The 22886-nt window shown below is 35.3% G+C and overlaps 1 protein-coding gene across 7 annotated transcripts in view; it reads left to right on the top strand.

Moving 5' to 3' along the window:
• The window catches only part of Vps35 (VPS35 retromer complex component), a 123706-nt gene extending 101196 nt beyond the window's left edge, over positions 1 to 22510 (top strand). For all 7 annotated transcript variants that reach the window (XM_074056066.1, XM_074056065.1, XM_074056063.1 and 4 more), the window contains 16 exons: positions 942 to 1040; positions 2571 to 2667; positions 3835 to 3958; positions 5277 to 5459; positions 7865 to 8078; positions 9438 to 9521; positions 10049 to 10158; positions 10618 to 10714; positions 10817 to 10965; positions 12508 to 12715; positions 13114 to 13269; positions 16290 to 16412; positions 18985 to 19164; positions 19645 to 19884; positions 20837 to 20980; positions 21557 to 22510. In XM_074056066.1, the coding sequence (XP_073912167.1) occupies positions 942 to 1040; positions 2571 to 2667; positions 3835 to 3958; positions 5277 to 5459; positions 7865 to 8078; positions 9438 to 9521; positions 10049 to 10158; positions 10618 to 10714; positions 10817 to 10965; positions 12508 to 12715; positions 13114 to 13269; positions 16290 to 16412; positions 18985 to 19164; positions 19645 to 19884; positions 20837 to 20980; positions 21557 to 21736 (2388 nt within the window). In that variant the 3' untranslated portion in view covers positions 21737 to 22510. The remainder of the gene's footprint in view (positions 1 to 941; positions 1041 to 2570; positions 2668 to 3834; positions 3959 to 5276; positions 5460 to 7864; positions 8079 to 9437; positions 9522 to 10048; positions 10159 to 10617; positions 10715 to 10816; positions 10966 to 12507; positions 12716 to 13113; positions 13270 to 16289; positions 16413 to 18984; positions 19165 to 19644; positions 19885 to 20836; positions 20981 to 21556) is intronic.
• Positions 22511 to 22886: the final 376 nt, after the last annotated feature.

Genomic DNA, 22886 nt, shown 5'->3' with positions numbered 1-22886 from the left:
GTGCAACTTGACTTCATTCATTTACCATAATGTTTTCTAGTCTCATTCATGTGGCATATATCAATACTTTAGTCCTTTTTATGGCTGAATAATAATTTTAGTGTGTGTGTGTGTGTATAAATATATATTTATCCACTCATCTGATATTTAGTCATTTTAAAATTAAATATACAATCTAAATGTTCTAGAACCAGTTTATTTATGTAGCAAATGTTTATGAAGTACCTATTCTGCACTTTGGTTTTCAAAGACATAAAATGACCATCATTTATAATTATAATGGATACATGCTATGGTAGAGATGTTTACACTACATGAAAGAGTGGTGAGTTATACTTGATAGGGAGAGCTGATTTATTGTGTAAGCACATTTTTGCTGATGGCAGAAAAGAGTTCATTACACCTGTTGATCTGTGTATTTGAAATGATATAAGCTAGGTATTTGAGAGTATTCCTTATCATTTTCTATTATAAGTCTAACAGTTTTAGCTATTTTATTAGCAAGTTGTTTAGTCCCTTGTTAAGTATTTCCTAAGACAGCGTGGGGTCAGCCTTCTTATAAACTAGTTCCTTGGTCTAAAGAATAGTCTCAAATACAGATGAAAAGTAGTTGAAAAAGAAAGAGACTGTCAGAAATTTGGATTAGACTATACCTATCACAAGAATTAGATTGGTTTGATAGCTATGTTCTGGTTGAATTCAGAGCATATTAGTAGAGCATAGCCAGAAACTACTACCACAGTTTTCTTGAGGGCAGCTTGCTACAACAATATTGAGTCAATTCAATACTTGTCAAAAATTGATAAATTAGTTTGAGACTCAGAATGAGTTTTATGTGAAAGTCTTGGAGGAGGACGTTAGCTAGAATGATAAAAATAAACAGTTTGCTAGAAGAAAGTATTTATGAGACACTAATGGAAGTATTTTTTAAAAAATTTCAGCCTACAACACAGCAGTCGCCTCAGGATGAGCAAGAAAAGCTCTTAGATGAAGCCATACAAGCTGTGAAGGTCCAGTCATTCCAAATGAAGAGATGCCTGGTAAGAATGAAAATGTGAGGAGAGATAAAGTAGTAGATTGTAGCTTCCTAAGGAAGCATCTATAGTGTTTTCTAAAGTTAAGTAGCCCTGCGGCTTCTGGTAAATCTAATCTTCAGTGTCCACCACATCTGTCTTCAGATTGGCCTCTGTCTAGCACTGTGTAGAGCACTTTTTGCTTATTCAAAATTATACTTAGGGTTTGGATTTTTCTGTCTTCCCTATTAGACTGTAAGCTCATAAAGCAAAAAATCTTGCCTTTTATTTACACATTACTCTATCATCACCACACTAATATCTGACCTGAATTACCTCTCTGGTTCTGTATCAAATCACAGGAGTATTTTAACATATAAAGGATACTCACTGAATATTTGTTAAATGAATGGATTTAAATGCTGTCAGTTTGAATTATTCAGCTGTTCTGCCTCTATCTTGAAAGCTTTAATTTCTTCCTATATAGATATATTTATTACAGAAACTAGCTTAAAAATTACACTGATGCCTAGTTACACATTTTCATATTCTAGAAGATAGGAAGTAATCTATAGATACTATAGATCTTCTGGATTAAAATTTAAGGAATTGAATCAAATATGCTAATACTTTAAGGCCCACATTGCTGTAGTGGTGTTGATGACACTTTATAAAGGATCTTACATTTTCCAAGGCTTAGTATTATGCTCTCATATCTTACTGTTTTGTTTCCCTGCAAACAAATTTGTAAAGAAAAATAAATGTCTTGGAATAGAAAAAATGGGTTTGTTCTTGTTTACTTCTTTCTCTTTCTGTGTTTGGTTAGTGTTTCCTATATCTCAAGGGATTGGGACATGTAGGCATTGCAAAAGTCTGAAGAACACAGGAGAAAAATAAACTTAAATGGATAGTTGTTCCAGACAGCTCTGAAGAGTCTTTAACCTATGATAAAGCCATTGTCAAGATAGTTATCTTGCTTCAAAACAATTAGCATGCCAGATCTCTTGACCACAGGTAAAATGTGAATAATAGGCTAGGCATAGTGGCTCACCTCTGTAATCCCAGCTACTCAGGAGGATCAAGGTCTGAGTCTGGCCTCAGGCAAAGAACTTGAGACCCTGTCTGAAAAATAACTACAGCAAAAAGGGCTGTAGACAAGTGATAGGGCACTTGTATAGAAAGCATAAAACCCTGAGTTCATACTCCACTATTGTGCTCCCCCCGCCCCTCAAAAAAAGTAAATTAATGAATGAAGCTAATTTCTTAGTCTCTAGAGATTGAAAAGATAGAAGTTATACTGCTAGGAAGCTTGCTGTCCTTGATACACTAAGTATTCTAAACTTTGTAGCCCTGCTGAGGAATTATGCATCTTTTTGTTCTCATTGGAGACAAGGCAAAGAGAAACTACGTGAGGGTGATTTTTATGTGATTAAAATAATTAAGTGCTCTATACTCTTTAAACTGTGCAGTAATAGATCCTTGATATATAGTTTATATAACCAAGATAAATTTTTATTTAAATTAAGCATCTCATCTATTCTCTTGGTATTTTTATAGGACAAAAACAAGCTTATGGATGCTCTGAAACATGCTTCTAATATGCTTGGTGAACTCCGGACTTCTATGCTGTCACCAAAGAGCTACTACGAACTTTGTATCTTTTGAATGTAGAAATATTTGACTGTACTTCTTGATGGCAAATTTTGTTCTTTATTAAATTTTTCTGGAGTTACATTATTCTTCATTGTCTTAGTTAAATGGTATTCCTTCTCCATGCAGATATGCTAAGTGAATAAAAGGAAAATTTGCTTTCAGATTACTCTTTTCAGATTAGCCTCTCTTTTTTTGCTGCACTGGGGATTGAACTCAAGGCCTCCCTCATTCTAGCCAGTCACTGCCACTGAGCTAAACCCTTAACCCTATGCTAAAACTTCCTTAAATGGATTGTTGCTATATCTCAGTTTTCAGATCTTTCTTTCTTAATGTTATTAGGTGATTTGTTGGTTTTGTTTTGTTTTGTTTTTTTAACATGGGAGTCTCTTACTATGTTATCCCTGTTGGCCTTGAACTCCTAGGCTCAAGTGTTTCTCCCACTTAAGCCTCCCAAGTAGCTGGGACTACAGGTGCAGGCACATGCTGGATTAACAATCTTTTTTTTGGGGGGGGGGGGGTAGTTATTTTGTCTTTTTGAGACAAGGTCTACTCTGTAGCCCAGGCTGGAGATGTGCTCATGATCCTCCTGCCTCAGCCCTCCAAATGCTGCAATTATAGATGTGCACGACCAGCATGAAAATCTTTATCATAAAGTAAGAAAAACCAACTGAAGTTCTGCCTTCACCTTAAGTACTCTCTTAGAGGCCTAAATGTAAGGTATCTTCCCATCAGATTTTTTTTGGAGACAATATCTGACTTGCTATGTGGTACAGGCTGGACTTGAACTCCCTATCTTCCTTCTTCAGCCTCCTGATTGCTGGGATTATAGGTAGGACCACCATACCTGACTGTCCAGTAGTTTTTAGTTTTTGCTTTTTGGGGTTTTTTTTGTTTGGGTAGTCTGAACTTAAGGGCTTTGTGTTTTCTAGGCAGGTTGTTATATTGCTTAAGCCACATCTCCTGCTAGTTTTTTTCGTTTTGTTTTGGTGGTGCTTGGGGTTGAACCCAAGGTGTTGTGCATGCTAGGCAAGTGCTCTTCCACTAAGAGTACATCCCCAGCTAAGCTACATCCCCAGCCCTGCCCAATAGTTTTAATGACTTTTACAGGTCATAGAGTTTTGATTAAGTTGGCTTATCTTTATTTTTAACCCTTAATCATAATTAAAAGATATGGCTATTTCTGATGAGCTGCACTACTTGGAGGTCTACCTAACAGATGAGTTTGCCAAAGGAAGAAAAGTGGCGGATCTCTATGAGCTTGTGCAATATGCTGGAAACATCATCCCAAGGCTGTAAGTAATCAGAATCTGAGCACTTTAACATCTGCCTTTTCAACTTTCCTTGTTTTTTGTTTTTTTTTAAACAGTTTTAAGGGTATTTAATTTCTTAACAAATTGACATTTAACATTTTGGCAAATAACTTTGTTACTTTAAGTTTTCAAGTAAATTTACTTTTTATTTGAAGAATTTTAGACATAAAAAAAATGGATATGCTATTGTTTAAAGTCTTGACTACTAGAAAAATTAATATCATGACCATTATTCTCTAATATGTTTAAAGGTGAATATATATATATAACATATATATATATATATATATGTATATATATAAAACAATCTCTACATACAGTAGTCTACCCTTATCTGTGGGTTTATTTAATCCACGGTCAACCATAGCCAAAAAATATTAAATGGAAAATTTCAGAAATAACTACTTTAAACTGTACACTGTTCTAAGTAGTATGATAAAATCTTGCATTGACTTGCTGGAGATGTGAGTCAACCTTTGTCAAGCATATGCACAGTGTATATGCTACTTATAGATTATTTAGTAGCCTTCTTGGTTATCATATCAACTGTCATGTTATTGTGGTGCTCAATGTTCAAGAACCCTACATAGCCTAAGTCTACATCACCATCATTCACTTCACTTCAGCTTATTACCTGGATGTTGTGTCATCTTACATTATCACAAGAAGGATGAGTACAGTATAACAAAATAGGAGAAAAGGAGAGTGGGAGACCATATTTAGATAACTTTTATTACAGTATAGTATCAAAATTGTTCTATTAGTTATTAACCTCTTAATGTGCCTAATTTATAAACTTTATCATGTAGGAAAAAGCATTAGTAGATACTGTCTGCAGTTTCATTAACTGGGAATCTATGGTACATATCCTCCATAGATCAAAGGGGACTGACTACTGTATATGTATGTTACAGCTATTTTTGGTTATTTTTTGATGGTACCGGGGTTTGAATTCAGGGCCTTGTGCTTGCTAGGCAGGACTCTACCCCACTCTTGTATACATATTTTTAGAAGTGATTTTGCATGCCTATAATCCCAGCCCTCAGGTGTCTGAGGCACCAGCCAGGATTACATGGGGAGACCCTGTCTCAAAAAGAAACCCAAAAAATCAGTGATTTTTATTTATTTTTTTCCTTTTTATGTTTTACTGGTTATATTTTAAGTCAAATGATGTTTTCATAATGCGGAGAAAGCAAGATTCCCATCTTATTTATATAATTGTATGTAGTGTGTTTGGACATAATCAAATTCTTGATTTGATGCTTATTTCTAATCAAATGTCTCTTCAAAATTCTCCTAGCTATTTGTTGATCACAGTTGGTGTTGTATATGTCAAGTCATTTCCTCAGTCCAGGAAAGATATTTTGAAAGATTTGGTAGAAATGTGCCGTGGTGTGCAGCATCCATTGAGGGGCTTATTTCTTCGAAATTACCTTCTTCAATGTACCAGAAACATATTACCTGATGAAGGAGAGCCAACAGAGTAAGTAATCTTGGCTTAGTTATAGTATTTCATTATAGAATATGTTAAAAATACAGAAAAGTGTCTAGAAATAAGAAAATAAGTATCAATAATCCTCTCAACCACAGTCATTGGTAGCATTTTGTATATAGATTTCCATTGTGATATAGAAGTCTTCATTATTGTAGTATGATCTAAGATGTACTCTTATGCAAATTATGCCTTTGGATTATTAGAATCTGCTTTCTTTTAACATGAGTTAGGGTGTTTTTCTTTATTAGTGTAAATTAGTAATCAAAGGTGTTTTATTGTGATATATACATACATGCATATAATGTACATTGATCAAATTCATCCCCTATTACTCGTAAACTCCTTCTCCCTTTTTAGAAGTTTTTACTGGGTTTCAATGATTCATACATATATATAATGTACTTCAATTATATTGACCCCCCACAACCCTCTCATTTCCCCCCACTCCCAGAGCATTTTTCTATTCCATGAACTATTCTTTAAAAGTATCACTAAAATTAGTTACATTTTGAAAATTATATTTGATGAAAGAATGAAGTATGCCTTTCTCTATGAGCCAGCCAGTTTTCATAATTATTTCTTGAATGTGTCAGTTTTTGTAATTTATGGACTACTTGTTACCTTAAAATGTAAGTGGTCTATGACAGAAGTTAGGTATTAGCCCGTAAAAAGAAAAAACAAAGGCATTTGTTTCTTCGTCTGACCACCATTCCAGCATCCAAGTTCACTGTACTTTCTTCCTACAATGGCAGATGGTCTTCTCGGTGTGGTTTCAAACAACTGAGTGACCTTTTCATGAGACAGGATGGTAAAATAAAAAAACAAGAGCTTACTTCCCTTTTAACTTAATTTTTTTTGTGTGTGGTATTGGGGTTTGATTGTGTTTTATTATTTATTTTTTTTTATTGCCATATTGGAGCTTGAACTCAGGGCCTCATGCTTGCTAGGCTCTACTACACAAGCCACTCCTACAACCCTTAATTCTTTTTTTAAAAAAGTTTGTCAGGTTGGTGGGTCACGCCTGTAATGCTATCTACTCAGGAGGTGGAGATTGGGAGGATTGTGGTTCGAAAATGAGGCCAGCCTGTGCAAAACGTTAGTGAGACCCCCATCTCAACCAATAAAAAGCTAGGTGTGGTGTCATGCACCTGTCATCCCAGCTACATGGAAAGTGTAGATAGGAGAATCATAGTCCTGGCAGGCCGGGGTATAAAAGAGAGACCCTATTTGAAAAATAAAGCAAAAAGGGTAGGGAGTGTGGCCCAAGTGGTAGAGCACCTACCTAGCAAGTGCAAGGCTGTGAGTTCAAACCCTTGTACTAGGGGAAAAAAAAAGTTTATCCATGTATTGTATTTCTAAGGTTTATAAATGAATGGTTTTTAGTAACTACATCAGTTCCTCCCCCCACTTTTTTGGTGTGTGTCGGTGTAGTGCTGTGTACCATGATCTGATCTTGAACTTGAATTCTTTTGGTTCAGCCTTCTGAGTACTGGGATTATAGGAGTGTGCCACTTCAGCCATCATTAGTTCCTTTATAAATATACATATATACATACCTATCTTTATTTATTTATTTTTGTTATACTGGGGTTTGAACTCAGAGCCTTGAGTTTTAACATGCAAGTGAGCCACTTGACCCATGCACCTAGTCTTTTTTTGCTTTAGTTATTTTTCAGATTTTTGCTTGGGCCAGCCTTGCACCAATCCTCCTATCTCCACCTCCTGCTTAACTGGGATTACAAGTGTGCACCACCATATACCCAGCCTTGTTAATTCCTTTTAAAAGAAGAAATATAACAGTTTTACCAAGCATGCAACAAAAATTTAACAGTATGGAGAAGATAATAAGGCTGTTTACTTTATTCCAATTTGACTCTCAATTTTAAGCATTTAATTAGTCAATCAGCAAAAATTTTTGGAAACTAGGTTCCCATCTTAGGAGATATAGAAATATAAGGTAGGAAATACTAGTCTGTTTTCTTACAAAGCTCATATTTCAATTGAAAGCAAAATATTCAGTAAAATGAAGTAGTTAGCATTATACCATAGTGTCATTTTTTTTTTTAGATTTTTTTTTTTTTTATTATTAAGGGAGTTGTCGTAAGAGCAATTGCTGGACTTCAGTCCAGCAGGCCTGAAGATAGGGAAATGGGGAAAGTAATTTGTTACCCTCCTGATTTGGTGGGTTTTTTGTTTTGTTTATTGGTGATGGTTCTTTTTTTTTCTCCAGCTAGAGTCTGGTCTCAAAATTAACACTAAGCTAATGAATTTGAAAGGGGTTTTATAATGCATGTGTATGTTACAGAGAGAAGAAGGAAATTAACAAAAGAGAGGGATGGTAATAAGTTGGTCCTGTAATTTATGTCCTATATAACGATGCTTTTTCTTTGCAGTGAAGAAACAACTGGTGATATTAGTGATTCCATGGATTTTGTACTACTCAACTTTGCTGAAATGAACAAGCTGTGGGTGCGAATGCAACATCAAGGACACAGCCGAGACAGAGAAAAAAGAGAACGAGAAAGACAAGAACTGAGAATTTTAGTAGGAACAAATTTGGTGCGCCTTAGTCAGTTGGAAGGTGTAAATGTGGAACGTTACAAACAGGTTTATATCTTTTTACTTATCACCTTTTTTTATGAGATATAAAGTGAAATCTGACTTTTAAAATATTCCTGTTAAACATTACATTGAAAAGCCTTTTTTTCAATGGCTTTTATCATATACCTTATTAAACTGAAAGACACTGAATATTGGAAGACTCAATATTGTCAAGATAGCAGTTTTTCTTAAATTTATCTACAGATTCAGTATACTCTCAGTCTAATCCCAGCAGGCTTTTTTGTTGAAATCTAAAATATATGTGGAAAAGCAAAGAACCCAGAACAATTTTGAAAAAAAAAAGACAAAGTTGGAATACTCAGACAACCTAAATTCAATATCAACATTAAAGTGAAGATGATAATATAGTGAAGTGAAATAGTATGGTATTGACACGTATGGATAGGTACGTAAAGGGAAAGAGATATTATATATCAATGGAGAATAATAAAATGGGGATCAGTAAACTTTTCCGATAAAGGAACATGTAGTAAATATATTTTAGCTTTGCAAGACTTACCATGTACACCTAATGAAGGACAAATAAAGAGCAAAAGCGTCTAAAAATAGAAAAAGGAGTAGGCAGGACTATGTTCCAATGAAACTTTATTTGCAGAAACAAGCATGGAAGATTGGGAATGGGGTATAGCTAAGTAGTAGAGCTCTTGTCTAGCATGCACAACACCCTGTTCCATCGTCAGTAAAACAGAACAAAACAAAAACAACGAAACAGGCAGGAAGCTAAATTTGCCAGTCCTTGGATTTTTCCATTATTGACTCACCTATATATGGCTAATTGTTTTTGATAAAGGTGCAGAGGCAACTTGTTCAACAGATAGTTCTGGAACAATTAGACATCTTTGTGCAAATAGACAAGAAAGCCAGTCTTCCCCTCACACCATGTAGAAAAATTCTAAAACTGGATAAGAGACTTAAATATATGAACCTTAAATTCCTAGAATATAGCAGAGTAAATATTTATGACCTTGAATTAGATAACAATTTCTAGTGAGGTATGGTGGCACCTTTCTATAATCTCAGCACCAGGGCAGAAGGATTGAGAGTTGAAGGTGAGTTTGGGCTACATGAGAGCCTGACTCAAAAACAAAAGAACAAATGAACAAAGATAAAGAGATTCTTAGGATATAACAAAGCAAAAATGATTTTTTAATGAGCTTTATTTGATATGAATTTTATACTAAATAGCCCTTATTTTTATTTAAAACATCTGTAAAATGTTAAAGTTGAGAAATGAAATATGGGTGCAATCTAAAATTTGATTTTCAAGTTAGTTCAATGTGTTATTAGAAGAGTAGTATAGGATTTTAACCTAAACACTATTAATGATTTTCTTTGTTCTTTTAGATTGTTTTAACAGGCATATTGGAACAAGTTGTGAATTGTAGGGATGCTTTGGCTCAAGAATATCTCATGGAGTGTATTATTCAGGTAGGTAGGAACCTTTATTTCATGTCGTAAAAGGATTCATCTTTCATTAATTTTCTTTGTTTTGAGAAAAATCTTGGACCAGGTATGTTGGCAAGCTCTTGTAGTCCCACACACTCAAAAGGCGGAGGCAGAAGGAGCTCTTGAGCCCAGAAGTTGAAGGCCAGCTTTGGCAACATAGCAAGACACTGTCTCAGAAAAAGAAAAAATCTTGGGAGAATAGAAAATGAACTTTCCTGAATAAAGAATTTTTCTTTCTCCGGAAATTTTCTTTCTCCCAAATTGGCCTTTGTATTAGTATTTTTTTTCCTCCAAAATGTAGAAAAAGGTTTTCTAGGTCTCATTAGTTTTAGTTTAATTGTAAGTATACATTGATTAATGGAATATTCCTGTCTGGGTTTATTTCAGAAAGTTCAAAAATGATATATTTGAGTATAGTTGTATAAGACCTCAATGATTTTTTTCACAGTTAAGTTTAAACACTATTCATGAATTCAGTACTTTTATTATATTAATCATTTGATTTTTAGGTTTTTCCTGATGAATTCCATCTCCAGACGTTGAATCCTTTTCTTCGGGCCTGTGCTGAGTTACACCAAAATGTGAATGTGAAAAACATAATCATTGCTTTAATTGACAGGTGAGACCTTCTAAAACTGGAGATTAAATGCTTGACAAGGAAATAATGAATTTAAAACATGTTCATGAATAGCTTAAGATGTAGGAAATAAAAGTTAACTTTATTACTTTTGGAATTCTGGTTCAAATCTGTGGTAGTAAAAGATAGTATCTTAAAAGTCTATTTTCTTTTTATCTTTTAAGTCTTTTTGGGGGGCAGTACTACGGATTGACACTCTAACACTTGAGCCATACCTCCAACCCTCATTTTATCTTTTAAATAATATTTATTTAATTCATGATTGCTGGATACATTTGTGACATTAGTTCATTTCTCTCATATCCATTTAATTAGGCTTTGCAAAGCTTGGGAACATCAGCATGTTGACAGTCTAGTTAAAAAGAAAATCTTTAGTGTGGTATAAAGTAAGGAAGTGATGAAACAAAACTGTAGTTAAATACAAGCTGTTTTCTCATTTAGGTTAGCTTTATTTGCCCATCGTGAAGATGGACCTGGAATCCCAGCAGATATTAAGCTTTTTGATATATTTTCACAACAAGTAGCCACAGTGATACAGGTTTGTATAGCATTTCTCCTAAGTTCTCAAAATTTTGAAACTTCTCTGTCAGTAGATCCTTTTTGTAATTATGTAAAATAAATGATTTTCTAAACATTCCAGTCTAGACAAGACATGCCGTCCGAGGATGTTGTGTCTTTACAAGTCTCTCTCATTAATCTTGCCATGAAATGTTACCCTGATCGTGTGGACTATGTTGATAAGGTTTTAGAAACAACAGTGGAGATATTCAATAAGCTCAACCTTGAACAGTAAGTCAAAGTTACATTTTTTTTAAAAAGCCTTATAAAGCACTTTTTTGTCCAGGATTTGTGTTTCTTTCTCAATTCTTTTTGAAATGTTAATATTTGTCTTTTTTTAAAAGCATTTGTTAGGATTATCATGATTGGTGCTAATCAGGACAGAAAGTTGCCACCAGTTATTGATTGTATACTTGGGTAAAGTAGTGGCTCTGATGTATCCTAGGCAGTCTTCAGGGACCAGTGTCTCCAATTCAGACCCCTTCTGTATCTTATAAGAATGAGCTAGTTTTTAAATAGTAGGAAAACTAGAACAAGTCATATTTCCCTAAGAAGTGGTTTTCTGTAGATGAGTAAATTGTGAAAAATCAGGTATAGAAATTAAATTCATTTAAATATTTTTCTCTTTGAGCTTTGGCTTTGATGCCATTAGGGAAAGAACAATACTGTTTCTCACTTGAAGCTTCCTCAGCCATGCTGTCCTACACCTAGTCACCCTCTAGTGGCCACTAGGGGCTATTTTGATCCTGTTATCTTTTTGCCAGGAACTCCCTTCCTATGCCGTTTCTCACTTCTGAATATGGGTCAATCCAGGCCCCACTTTTTCTCTCCAAATTATTCATAATTTCACCTCATATAATCTTTCTTATTTCTGTCCAACATTTCAACTAGCTCAGGAAAATTTTTCCTTTTACCTCTTTTAGTTTTAGTCCTTCCCCTTTTTTGGGAACTGAAACATAGGGCAGATCTTGAATATAAGTATGAGAGAAAATGAAACCCTTATTATCTTCTCTCCAACAAATGAGTTTTAAAGTAAAAGTAGACTAAATGATTAGAAGTCCCCATCTCCAAAGGTCTTGTAAATGCCCAGATATGCCTCCGTCTCCATAGGATGTTCCTATAAGTTACTATCTCACTCAACCTGCTTTTCTTTAATTGCCAACATTTGATGCAGAAGAAATGGTTTATGTACTTTTCTATTCCGTTGAATTGAAAAAGTGAACCAGAATTGATGCTAGTTTTGCATGGATTTTTTTTTCCTACTTATTTTTGTCATGAATATACAATACTTATTGCCTGTCCTAGGAACCAAGCTACAACTTAAAGTATTTTCCTTAGAAATGTTGTGAAATTCTAGGTAGTCATCTTAATTCTAGCTATATAGCCTGCTTATTATTATGAACAGAACAAAAACGGTAAATGTATGTTTAGATAGGCATCTTTATCCTTTTTTTTTTTTTTTGGAGTGGGGGGAGCTGTTATGTTTTGTCATGTTTTTCTTTTGAGATAGGTTCTTGCTATGTAGCCCAGGCTAGCCTTGAACTCATGTTCTTCCTGACTGAGCCTCCTGGGTGCTAGGATTACAGGCATGCACCACCATGCCTGGCTATCTTAATACTTTTGAAAGGTCATCGGACCATTTTGGGATAATGTGATTCAATTGACCTATTTCTTTTAATATGTATACTTAAAAATTTTAATGAATTAAGTGCTACATGTCTATACAAAAAGTTAATTTTATTCATGAAAGGTTACTGTTTTTCTTTTTTGTAGCATTGCCACCAGTAGTGCAGTTTCAAAGGAGCTCACCAGACTTTTGAAGATACCTGTTGATACTTACAACAATGTTTTAACAGTCTTGAAATTAAAACATTTTCATCCACTCTTTGAGTACTTTGACTACGAGTCCAGAAAAAGCATGAGTTGTTACGTGCTTAGTAATGTTCTGGATTATAACACAGAAATTGTCTCTCAAGACCAGGTAAGAAAATACTAACATTTTATTTTACAGAAATAATCTAGTTATAATTTTAAATCTTAAGAACTAGACACATGAGATAGTCGGGGAGGGTTACTTCATACTAAAGAAAAGTTACAAATAGCTTATTCATTATATAAATTCAAAAGCTGGAGATATATACAGATAACACCTCTAATTCCACCATAGAGTAACCTTTGTTAATCAACACTTGGTGCATCTCTTTCCAGACTTTTGTCTGTTTAGGTGTGTCTTGACACTCATGTTACCAACTTTCTTATAAAAACTGAATCATTTCATTGATATCATTTCATAACATTATACAACTAGAAAGTTGTGACAATGCCCTTCTGTGCTGATGGCTTCACCTGGGTGGGTTTCTTGTATCTCCCATGTTGCAGGTAGATTCCATAATGAATTTGGTATCCACCTTGATTCAAGATCAGCCGGATCAACCAGTAGAAGACCCTGATCCAGAAGACTTTGCTGATGAGCAAAGCCTTGTGGGCAGATTCATTCATCTTCTGCGTTCTGATGACCCTGATCAGCAGTACTTGGTATGATTTAACTCTTACTTAACCCTTCATCAGCTGCTAATGAGTATAGAAGTACTTAAAGTAATTTACTGCATCTATGGCCTTTGTTTAAAGGTTTTGAAAAAGTTGCAACTGAACTAAAGGTTCATGTATCCATGGGATTTTACTTTTACTTTTTAAGAAGAATCTCACTATGAAGCCCAGGCTGGCCTCAAATTCATGATCCTCCCACCTCAATCTCCTGAGTGCTGAGTGCCGTCATGCCTAGCTGGACTTCTACTTTTATATAAATGAGTAATTGTAAACTTTAGGAGCATGCAAACAGTAAACCAGGTGCTCTAATTTCTTCTGAAGTTTTTGTTTTGGTGGACTGGGGTTTGAACTCAAGAGCTTTGCATTTGCAAAGCAGATACTCCACTACTTGAGCCACACCCCCAGTCCATTTTGCTCTGATTATTTTGGAGCTGGAATCTCATGAACTCTTTGCCTGGGCTGTGCTTGGAACTGTGATCCTCCTGATCTCAGCCTCGTAAGTAGCTAGGATTACAAGTGTGAGCCACTGGCACCTGGCCTTTGAAGACTTCTTAAGAATTACAGAAAAGCTTGTCTTTTTTGGGGGGTTGGTAATAGTGGGATTTGAACTCGGCAATTGCTTTATCATTTGAGCCATGTCTTGGCCATTTTTACTTTAGTCATTTTTCAAATAGGGCTTTGCGGGGTTTTTGCCCTGCTGGCGTGGACCTTGATACTCCTATTTATGCCTCCCGTGTAGCTGGAATGACAGGTGCATACCACTACATTGGCTTGTTTGTTGAGATGGGCTCTTGCTAACTTTTTGCCTGGACTAACATCATACCCTGACCCTCTCAATCTCTTCCTCTCGAGTCAGAGAGGCATGAGCCACTATGAAAAACTTACATAGTGGTATGTAAGTTTGTATGTAAGTGGTATCCAATATTTATTTTATGTTCAAGTTCTTAACTGTATACTGCTTTTAGAAATGTTCAGTTGCACCAGGCACTGTTGGCTACACCTGTCATCCTAGCTACTCAGGAAACAGAGATCATGAGGACCTCAGTTTGAACCCAGCCCAGGCAAATAGTTTGCAAGACCCTATCTCAAAACAATCCATCACATAAAAGGTTTGGTGGAGTGGCTTAAGGTGTAGGCCCTGAGTTCAAACTCCAGTACTACAAAAAAAAAAGTTCAGTTGCTTATCATAATAATTTTTTTTTTTTTTTTTTTTGGCAATTCTGGGGCTTGAACTTGGGGCCTATGCCCACAGCCCCTCCACCAGCCCTTTTTTGTGAAGAGTTGTTTTTTTTGTTTGTTTTGTTTTGTTTTGTTTTTTAATTCATTAATTCACATGTGCATACATTGTTTGGGTCATTTCTCCCCCCTGTGAAGAGTTTTTTTGAGATAGGGTCTCGAGGTACTGTTTGCCTGGGCCAGTTTTGAATCACAATCCTCCTATTCTCCACCTCCTTAGTAGCTAGGATTATAGGTGTGAGCCACCAGCACCTGGCATAATAATCTTTAAAGTATAAGAAGCATAAACCTGATACCTGATTTTCTGAATTTTTCAAAGGTTTGCAAATTAAAATTGTATTTGTCACATCAAAAACATGTGAATGTCTTTAAAATGGGGTTTGCCTTTTCTTTAATCCAATTTCCTGAGAAAGAATAATCAGATGAAGTTTTCCTTTATCATTAGTTCTCAACTAATCTTTGTGAAATAAATAAAACATCTTGTCTAAGCAGGGGTGTAGACAACAGATACTGAATATTTTTAACAATTACCATTGTTGGATGTATGTTGTTAGGCTGCCATAATGGAAAATACCTTTATGTGAGGATGTCCTGACTCTTCTGTTGATTTTGTCGTAGTTGACATTCTTGTACTCTTTCATAGGTGATGTGAAATAAGAGGCCGGTTTCTGATAAGTCTGACTTATCAGAGATAAGGGATGAACTTTCTAAGCACTGTGGTATCATCCTCTGTGCACTGTGTGATCTGCACAGTGACTGATTGTTCAAGTATTTTAATAATTCCTTTATGTTTTCTGTGAGGTGTGTGTATGTTTTCATTTTCTGTTGCATAACCCATGTAGTAGTTCGCCTACACTCTTAAGGATAGGATCATTAGCTCTAACTGCTGCAAAAGGGAATTCATTCATATATCCATCCCCTATACCAGAGAAATTCACAAAACCTAACTATGTCATACTTTGTGTTATATATTTTAAAAAGTATTTCATAAATTCTGTGGGTTTTTTTCTGAGACATCTACACATTTGTTTCACAGTGTTTCTTTCAAGCTGTACTGACACTTACCTTGATTTAAATGGGCTTAGTATTTTCTGAATTAGGAGGTATGATCTACCAGCAATAGGTAAATAGCTGTTTTTGTATCATAGTAATAGCCACCATTTTCTGAGCACTTGCCTTGTGCTGGGTACTGATAACACTTCTATATGTCATTTGTTCTTCTCAGCAGACCTAAGAGCAAGCTACCTCATTTTTCAAATGACACTTGGGGCTAAGGGAAGGTAAATAATTTGCCTATGGTCACACAGATAGAAAGTTGTAGAATCTACTTTTAAATGTAAGTCCATCTTACTTTAGAGCTTGTATCTTTTGTTTGTTTGTACATTTGTTTGACAGTACTGGGGTTTGAACTCAGGGCCTTGTTCTTGCTAGGCACTCCACCAGCCCTAGAACCCATGCGTTCTTTTTTTTTTAATTGTTGTGCTGGGTAAGAGTACATTGAGAACCTGTGTTCTTTGTCAACACAGTATCTAGTTTGTACATGTGTGTATTAAAATATATCCCTGCTTCTAACTTTCACTTCTGTGAAATGGGGTGAAACAGGCAATTGTGACAACTCAGACAAGAAATATGTAAAGTACTTACCACCATATAGAGTCTGGTACACTGTATATATTCATGAAGTAGTAGTAATGATTATGACTAGAATTCCTATTTAATTTCATAAATTAATTTTAGTGTGGAAAAGATTTTTAAAAAGTTTTTTTTGTCAGATTTTAAACACAGCACGAAAACATTTTGGAGCTGGTGGAAATCAACGGATTCGCTTCACACTGCCGCCTTTGGTATTTGCAGCTTATCAGTTGGCTTTTCGGTACAAAGAGAATTCTAAAGTGGTGGGTTTACTTTCCTTCCCTTTTCTTCACTGTGTTTATGTTAGTTTTATATAATAGAAAATTTCAAGCATAACCAAAAATAAATGATACAATAAAATCCCATTTCCATTTATTCTTTACTCATCATCCTGTGTTAAGAATTCCTAACAGTGATATTGATAAATCATATACTAGCTGAGGGATCACATAAAACACTTAGAAGAAAGATTTCTAAGTCAGATTACTTTTACCTAATGAAAGGGCCCAGTATTGCAAAATATAAAAACATGTAATTGAATAATGTCATAAGTTGTATGCAATTTTTCTGAGTTTATTTCTTCCTGAACCAGAATCATTGCTAGTCTTTTGTGGTGTATTTTGAAGAAAATACCTCGTGGAGTCTTTGCTCCCGTTTCCTATGTGGGGAACAAGAAATGTTTCTCTCTCTCTCTCTCTCTCTTTCTCTGTCTCTCTCTCTCTCTTTCTCTGTCTCTCTCTCTCTCTCTCTCTTCCCTATGTCCCACCTTGTCCATACTTTATCCTGTTACACTAAAATAAATCCTTGCTAAAACTTCAAAAAAAAGAGAGAGAGAGAAAGAAAGAATATACTTATATTTTGAAGGAAATACCTCAACTTGTGTATATGAATGTTGAACAGCCAGGTTTAGGTTAGTGAACCTTATTGTCAGATGTCCTACCAACATTGAATAGCAGTTTGGGGCCAGTTTTTATTAGGACAACTTCTCATTCATTCTGTTTTCCAGCACTTTATGGTTTGGTATTTGTGACTGTAACAATAAAATGAGCTTGTATTACAAAGCTATAGTAATCAAAATGGTGTGGTACTTACTGATATAAAACCAGACACATAGACCAGTGGAACAGAATAGAGAAATAAACCCATGCACATATGGTCAACTAATCTCAATCTTTATCAGGATGCCAAGAATACACAAGGAGGAAAGGACAGTCTGTTTAATAAGTAATGTTGGAAAAAAAAATAGATGTCCATACTCCAAAGAATTGAATTTATCCTATAACGTGTGTGTGTGTGTGTGTGTGTGTGTGTGTGTGTGTGTATACACAAAGATTAACTTAAAATGGAATAAAGAATTTGACTTGATACCATAAAACTCCTAGGTGAAAACATGAACAAAAACCTTGACACTGGTCTTGGCAATGAATTTTTTTTTTTATGTGATACAAAAAGCACAGATAGAAAAACCCAAAATAGGCAAATGGATTTTATAAAAACTAAACTAAACAGGAACAGTCAATAGTGTAAAAAGAAAGCCTACAGAATGGGAGAAAACCATACATCTGATGAGGGGTTTGTATCCAAAATATATAAGGAACTCAGCTCAATAGCAGGAAAATAAATAACTTGATTTAAAAATGAACAAAAGACCTGAATAGAAAATTTTCCAAAGAAGATATATAAATGGACTATAAGTATATGAAAAGATGTTCAGCATCAATAATCATCAGGTAAAACGTAAATCAAAGTCACAGTGAGATGCCATCTTACACCCGGTTGGCTATTATAAAAATGACAAAAGATGACAGGTATCAGCCACTGATGCCCAGCTTAACAATTTTCCTCATAATAGTAAGTTATTTGGTATTATGTTAATGACTAGAATGTAACGTACCAACTAGATGTATAGCCCGATTTATTAAACTATTCTCCTTTAGAAACAACCGGCAAAATCATGGTGAATGGTCTATATATACACAAAGCTTTATTAAGACCCTAATTATTTCCTTAAATAAATTCATAGAAGTGGAATTGTTAGATATTTTTTAACAGTACAATTACATATTCCCAGTTTTCTAGTATGAAGAAAATTGTTAAACACCTATAATACTAGCTTCTTGGGAGGCAGAGATCAAGTGGATTGCAGTTTGAGGCCAGCCTAGGCAAATAGTTTTTGAGATAGAGACACTATCTCAGAAAACACCCAACACAAAAAAAGGGCTAGTGGAGTGCTTCAAGTGGTAGAATGCTCTGCCTAGCAAGCGTGAGGCCCTGAGTTCAAACTCTAACTCTACCAAAAAGAAAGAAAATTGTTATGACAAAATAAGTGAAAGAAGTGTTAGATACAAATTATTTGCAGTATTTATTTAACTCTTTCAGTGAGCTAGTTTAAAGTAGAAAATAAAAGCATACACACGATCCTGGTTACATTTACATAGAGGAAATAGAAAGGAAGACATTAACATCAGAACATTACCAGTGATTATTGCTAGGTGGTAGATTTAGGGATGACTTAATTTTTTTTAAACTCTTTTGTATATTTTTCCTAATTTTCTCCAAAAATTAGGGGATGTGTTACTTATCAGAAAAAAGTAAATCAAATATATATAACTTGCAAAGGCAGTAGCCTCAAATGGATGTTTTAAGAAGACATTCTGCTTGGTGTACTTGGTATGTGTGTTCCATAAATGAAACAAAGGAGGAAAATAACAGGAAAACTGTGAGCTGTACTTCACTGCTTTTGCTCTTTGGTTCTATTAGAAGTTTTAAGTAAGATAATATTCTTGACCTAGTTAGTCTTGAGCTTAAGGTAATTTAAAATGTTTCTTGTTTTAGGATGACAAATGGGAAAAGAAATGCCAGAAGATTTTTTCATTTGCTCACCAGACTATCAGTGCTTTGATCAAAGCAGAGCTGGCAGAATTACCCCTAAGACTCTTTCTTCAAGGAGCACTAGCTGCTGGAGAAATTGGTTTTGAAAATCATGAAACTGTTGCATATGAATTTATGTCCCAGGTGAAGATGTGCTCTCCTTCCTGGGTTCCTGGGTTGTCTAGTCAGTTTTACTGAGTTCAGTCACTTGTTTGTAGTTATTGTGGCAGTGCACATGGTTTTACTCTTCTTTTTTAACTGAGAGTATAACTACTGCTTTCCTACCATCTTGGAACTTCTTCCTGGTGAGGAGCAGCAAAACTGTTCGGTTGCTGGGAGATGATGAAATTTAAAATTTCCAAATGGGCCATGGTGAAGTGTTTCACGGGGAAAATAAAACAAGGTTCCATTGTCAGTTCAGTTTGGGAACCCTGGGTTAAAGTTTAGACTAGTCTCTTTATTGCAATTTTTCTGCTTCTTTACCATCTCAGCTGTGTTTGTGCTTCTACACAAGTGGGAGCAGCATTCTCTGATATGAAGTGACAGGAATTTTCTCACAGGATGGGGATTTGATAGGAGTGGATGGCTGGTTCCTGAAAATTCTTTCTGCTTTGTGTCAACCAGGCATTTTCTCTGTATGAAGATGAAATCAGTGATTCCAAAGCACAGCTAGCTGCCATCACCTTGATCATTGGTACTTTTGAGAGGATGAAGTGCTTCAGTGAAGAGAATCATGAACCCTTGAGGACTCAATGTGCACTTGCTGCTTCCAAACTTCTGAAGAAACCAGATCAGGGCCGAGCTGTGAGCACCTGTGCACATCTCTTCTGGTCTGGCAGAAACACAGATAAAAATGGGGAAGAGGTAAAGGTCATCACCAGCTGCCTTACAGGAGATGGAATTGTTAATAGGGATTTGTTATCATGGCCTTGTGCTCTGAAGGTGAAACATTTGGGGATCCCTAGAAATCTGACAAAAACAATTGCTTTGTTTTATTAAAAGAAATGAATGGACAGTAATTTGTGGAGTAGTCTCCTCATGTGAGAAAGCCTCCCCTTTGAGAATGTTGTAACAGCAAGTTTATACTACTCTTTGTTCAGTTTAAATAGAGCTGTACCGTAAGCTCACCTGTTGATTTATTATATGCAGTTTTGGCAAAGTGTGGTCAAGAAAAATAATGAATAAAAATAGGGCCCAAGTTGTAGAGTGCCTGCTTAGCAAGAGCAAGGCCCTGAGCTCAAACTCCACTACCACTAAAATAAATAAATAAATCAAAAAATTTTAAGACAAAAATTTTTAATGCCCACACACCCATTTGTAGCTCAGTTGGTGCTGAAAAGCTTTCAATAAGTTCTGTGTCATTGTATTTAAATCATTGTGTAATCTGAGTGTTTCCCTGTCCTTAATTTTGTGAAAAATCTACCTCCAAGGTAAAAACTATAATAATTCCCTCAAGCCAAAAAAGGCATGTAAAGTGCTTAGTTTAAGTGATAGAGTGAAAAGGTTGAGATTTGTCAAAAGGTGGCCTGTCTTTAGCAGAAGTCAGTTGGTGGTATGAGAAACATGAAGCAAGCATTTGCAGTAGGGTACTGAACTCTGCATCCTGAGCATCTATGGTTTTTCCTCAGTGGGGGTCTCCTTGGAACCATATACCAGTGGGTATACTTTTTCTTTTTTAAAGAAGAATGAAGAGCATTTAAATTTGTTTACCTTTAAAGCATGAAAGAGCACTGTAGTGTCTTTCTTTCATTGTATGGAAATGAGACATTTGTGGTTCCTTAATCTCTTCAATATCTCTCTGTCCTTTCACTTTTAGCTTCATGGAGGCAAGAGGGTAATGGAGTGCCTAAAGAAAGCTCTAAAAATAGCAAATCAGTGCATGGACCCCTCTCTACAAGTGCAGCTTTTTATAGAAATTCTGAACAGATATATATATTTTTATGAAAAGGAAAATGATGCGGTAAGTGCACTAGTGAAGTGTGTTGTTAGTTAACTAATGTTTTCCTTTTTTGCCCCAGGAGATTTGATACATAGATAAGTCTGTCGCTATGATACTTTATTTTGTCTGTGAAAGTCAGAGTTTGCAGTCCATCTACTGGCTCTTTCATTTTCCAAAGTCCTTTTCTGTCTTCATAGATGCACATCTAAACACTGTCCATTTGAAAATACAAAATAGTTTACAAACTGCCAAATAGTAGACTAATTTGTCATTGTGTACTCATTTAAAATAGTTCCTAAATGTGTTATCCTTTTAGTAGCACAGTGTTGGTGAAGATTTATAAGTTAAATAAAATTGATTTTGTTCTTAAACTGGTTCATGTTACTCTGCTTTATTAAGTTGGGTTCTTTATTTTTATTCTTTATTATTTTTCTTAATGAATAGCCAACAGTTGTAGCCAAAATCATGTTCTCATCTCTCCTTTTTCATAATCCTTCAGGCAATTGATGAGAGTAGCACAAATTCAAGAGTGTTATTAAATTACCTTATTTTTTGTGATTCATACTTGATCATGACATTTTACATACTGTTTTGTAGGTAACAATTCAGGTTTTGAACCAGCTTATCCAAAAGATTCGAGAAGATCTCCCAAATCTTGAGTCCAGTGAAGAAACAGAGCAGATTAACAAACATTTTCATAACACGCTGGAGCATTTGCGCTTGAGGCGGGAATCACCAGAGTCTGAGGGGCCAATCTATGAAGGTCTCATCCTTTAAAAGAAGACAGCTCACTATACTTTCCATGTACATCCAGTAAGGGTTTATTAACTAGGTCTCCTTTCCGTAGATTGTGCCTTTCAGAAATGCTGAGGTAGGTTTCCTGTTTCTTACCTGTGATGTGTTTTACCCAGCACCTCCGGACACTCACCTTCAGGACCTTAATAAAGTTATTTACTTTGTAAGAGTTCAAGTCTTGTCTGATCTCCCCAAATAGCATGATTGATCTGCTATTTAAAATTCCTGTGATCTGTAAAAAACAAAAACAAAACCCACTTATCTCAGCTAATGAAGCTTGCCTTCCCTTGTTTGTTTTGTTTCATTGTTGATTGTGTATTTTCTTCATTATTAGGGAGTACTAACCCAGAAGTATCTGTTGCTTTGTTCTCTAGTCCTATTGAGATTAATTTAGAGGAAAGGAATACTGTATGTGAAATTGAGCTCGGGCTTTTCCCTAAATGCAAGATAAGGCCATGTGTAATATTTTCCCCAAAACTAGAATATATTAATGCATGTGTGAGAATTTGAAAGCATCATGGTCAAAAGCAGAAGCTATATTTTGCATATTTGGACTCAGCCATCCATTAAGAACCTTTGCTGTCCTCTGGACATATTTATCAAAATAATTTGGTTCAAAATAGTATAAAATAGAAAATTTTGTGATCTATATAATTTATGTATAACCATTATTGTAAATTTAATGGGAAATGCATCACAATTATGATTTTTTGTTGTTTTTTTGCACCAGTGAAACAATAAAGTTGCTATTAACAATTTTGGGTGTTCTTTTCTTTTTCATACCGTCTTCATTGTATGGTGTTTCATACATTCTCATGCTTATAGAACTTACATTTCAACTCTAGTTTTAAACACTTAACCGATCAAGGCACCATCTACTCTTTCAGTCACTTACACCTATTTGTTTTCCTCAGCTTCACCTTGCTTTTCCTAGGCTTGATGGGTTTTCATAATCTGCCAAAGGCATACCACCTATACCACAGTTATCTACTGTGTAACAAAAAACATTTTCTTCTGGATCAGAAATTTGGGAGCAGCTTAGCTGGAGGGTGTAATCAGCCTGCCTCATTTGCCATCAAGATTTTGGCTGGGACTACTGTCATCTGAAGGTTTGATTAGGGCTGACCTCTAA

The sequence above is a fragment of the Castor canadensis genome, chromosome 15, assembly GCF_047511655.1.
Source record: "Castor canadensis chromosome 15, mCasCan1.hap1v2, whole genome shotgun sequence".
Taxonomy (NCBI): Eukaryota; Metazoa; Chordata; class Mammalia; order Rodentia; family Castoridae; genus Castor; species Castor canadensis.
The sequence above is the reverse complement of the archived record's forward strand: the minus strand, read 5'-3'. Positions and strand labels throughout refer to the sequence as shown.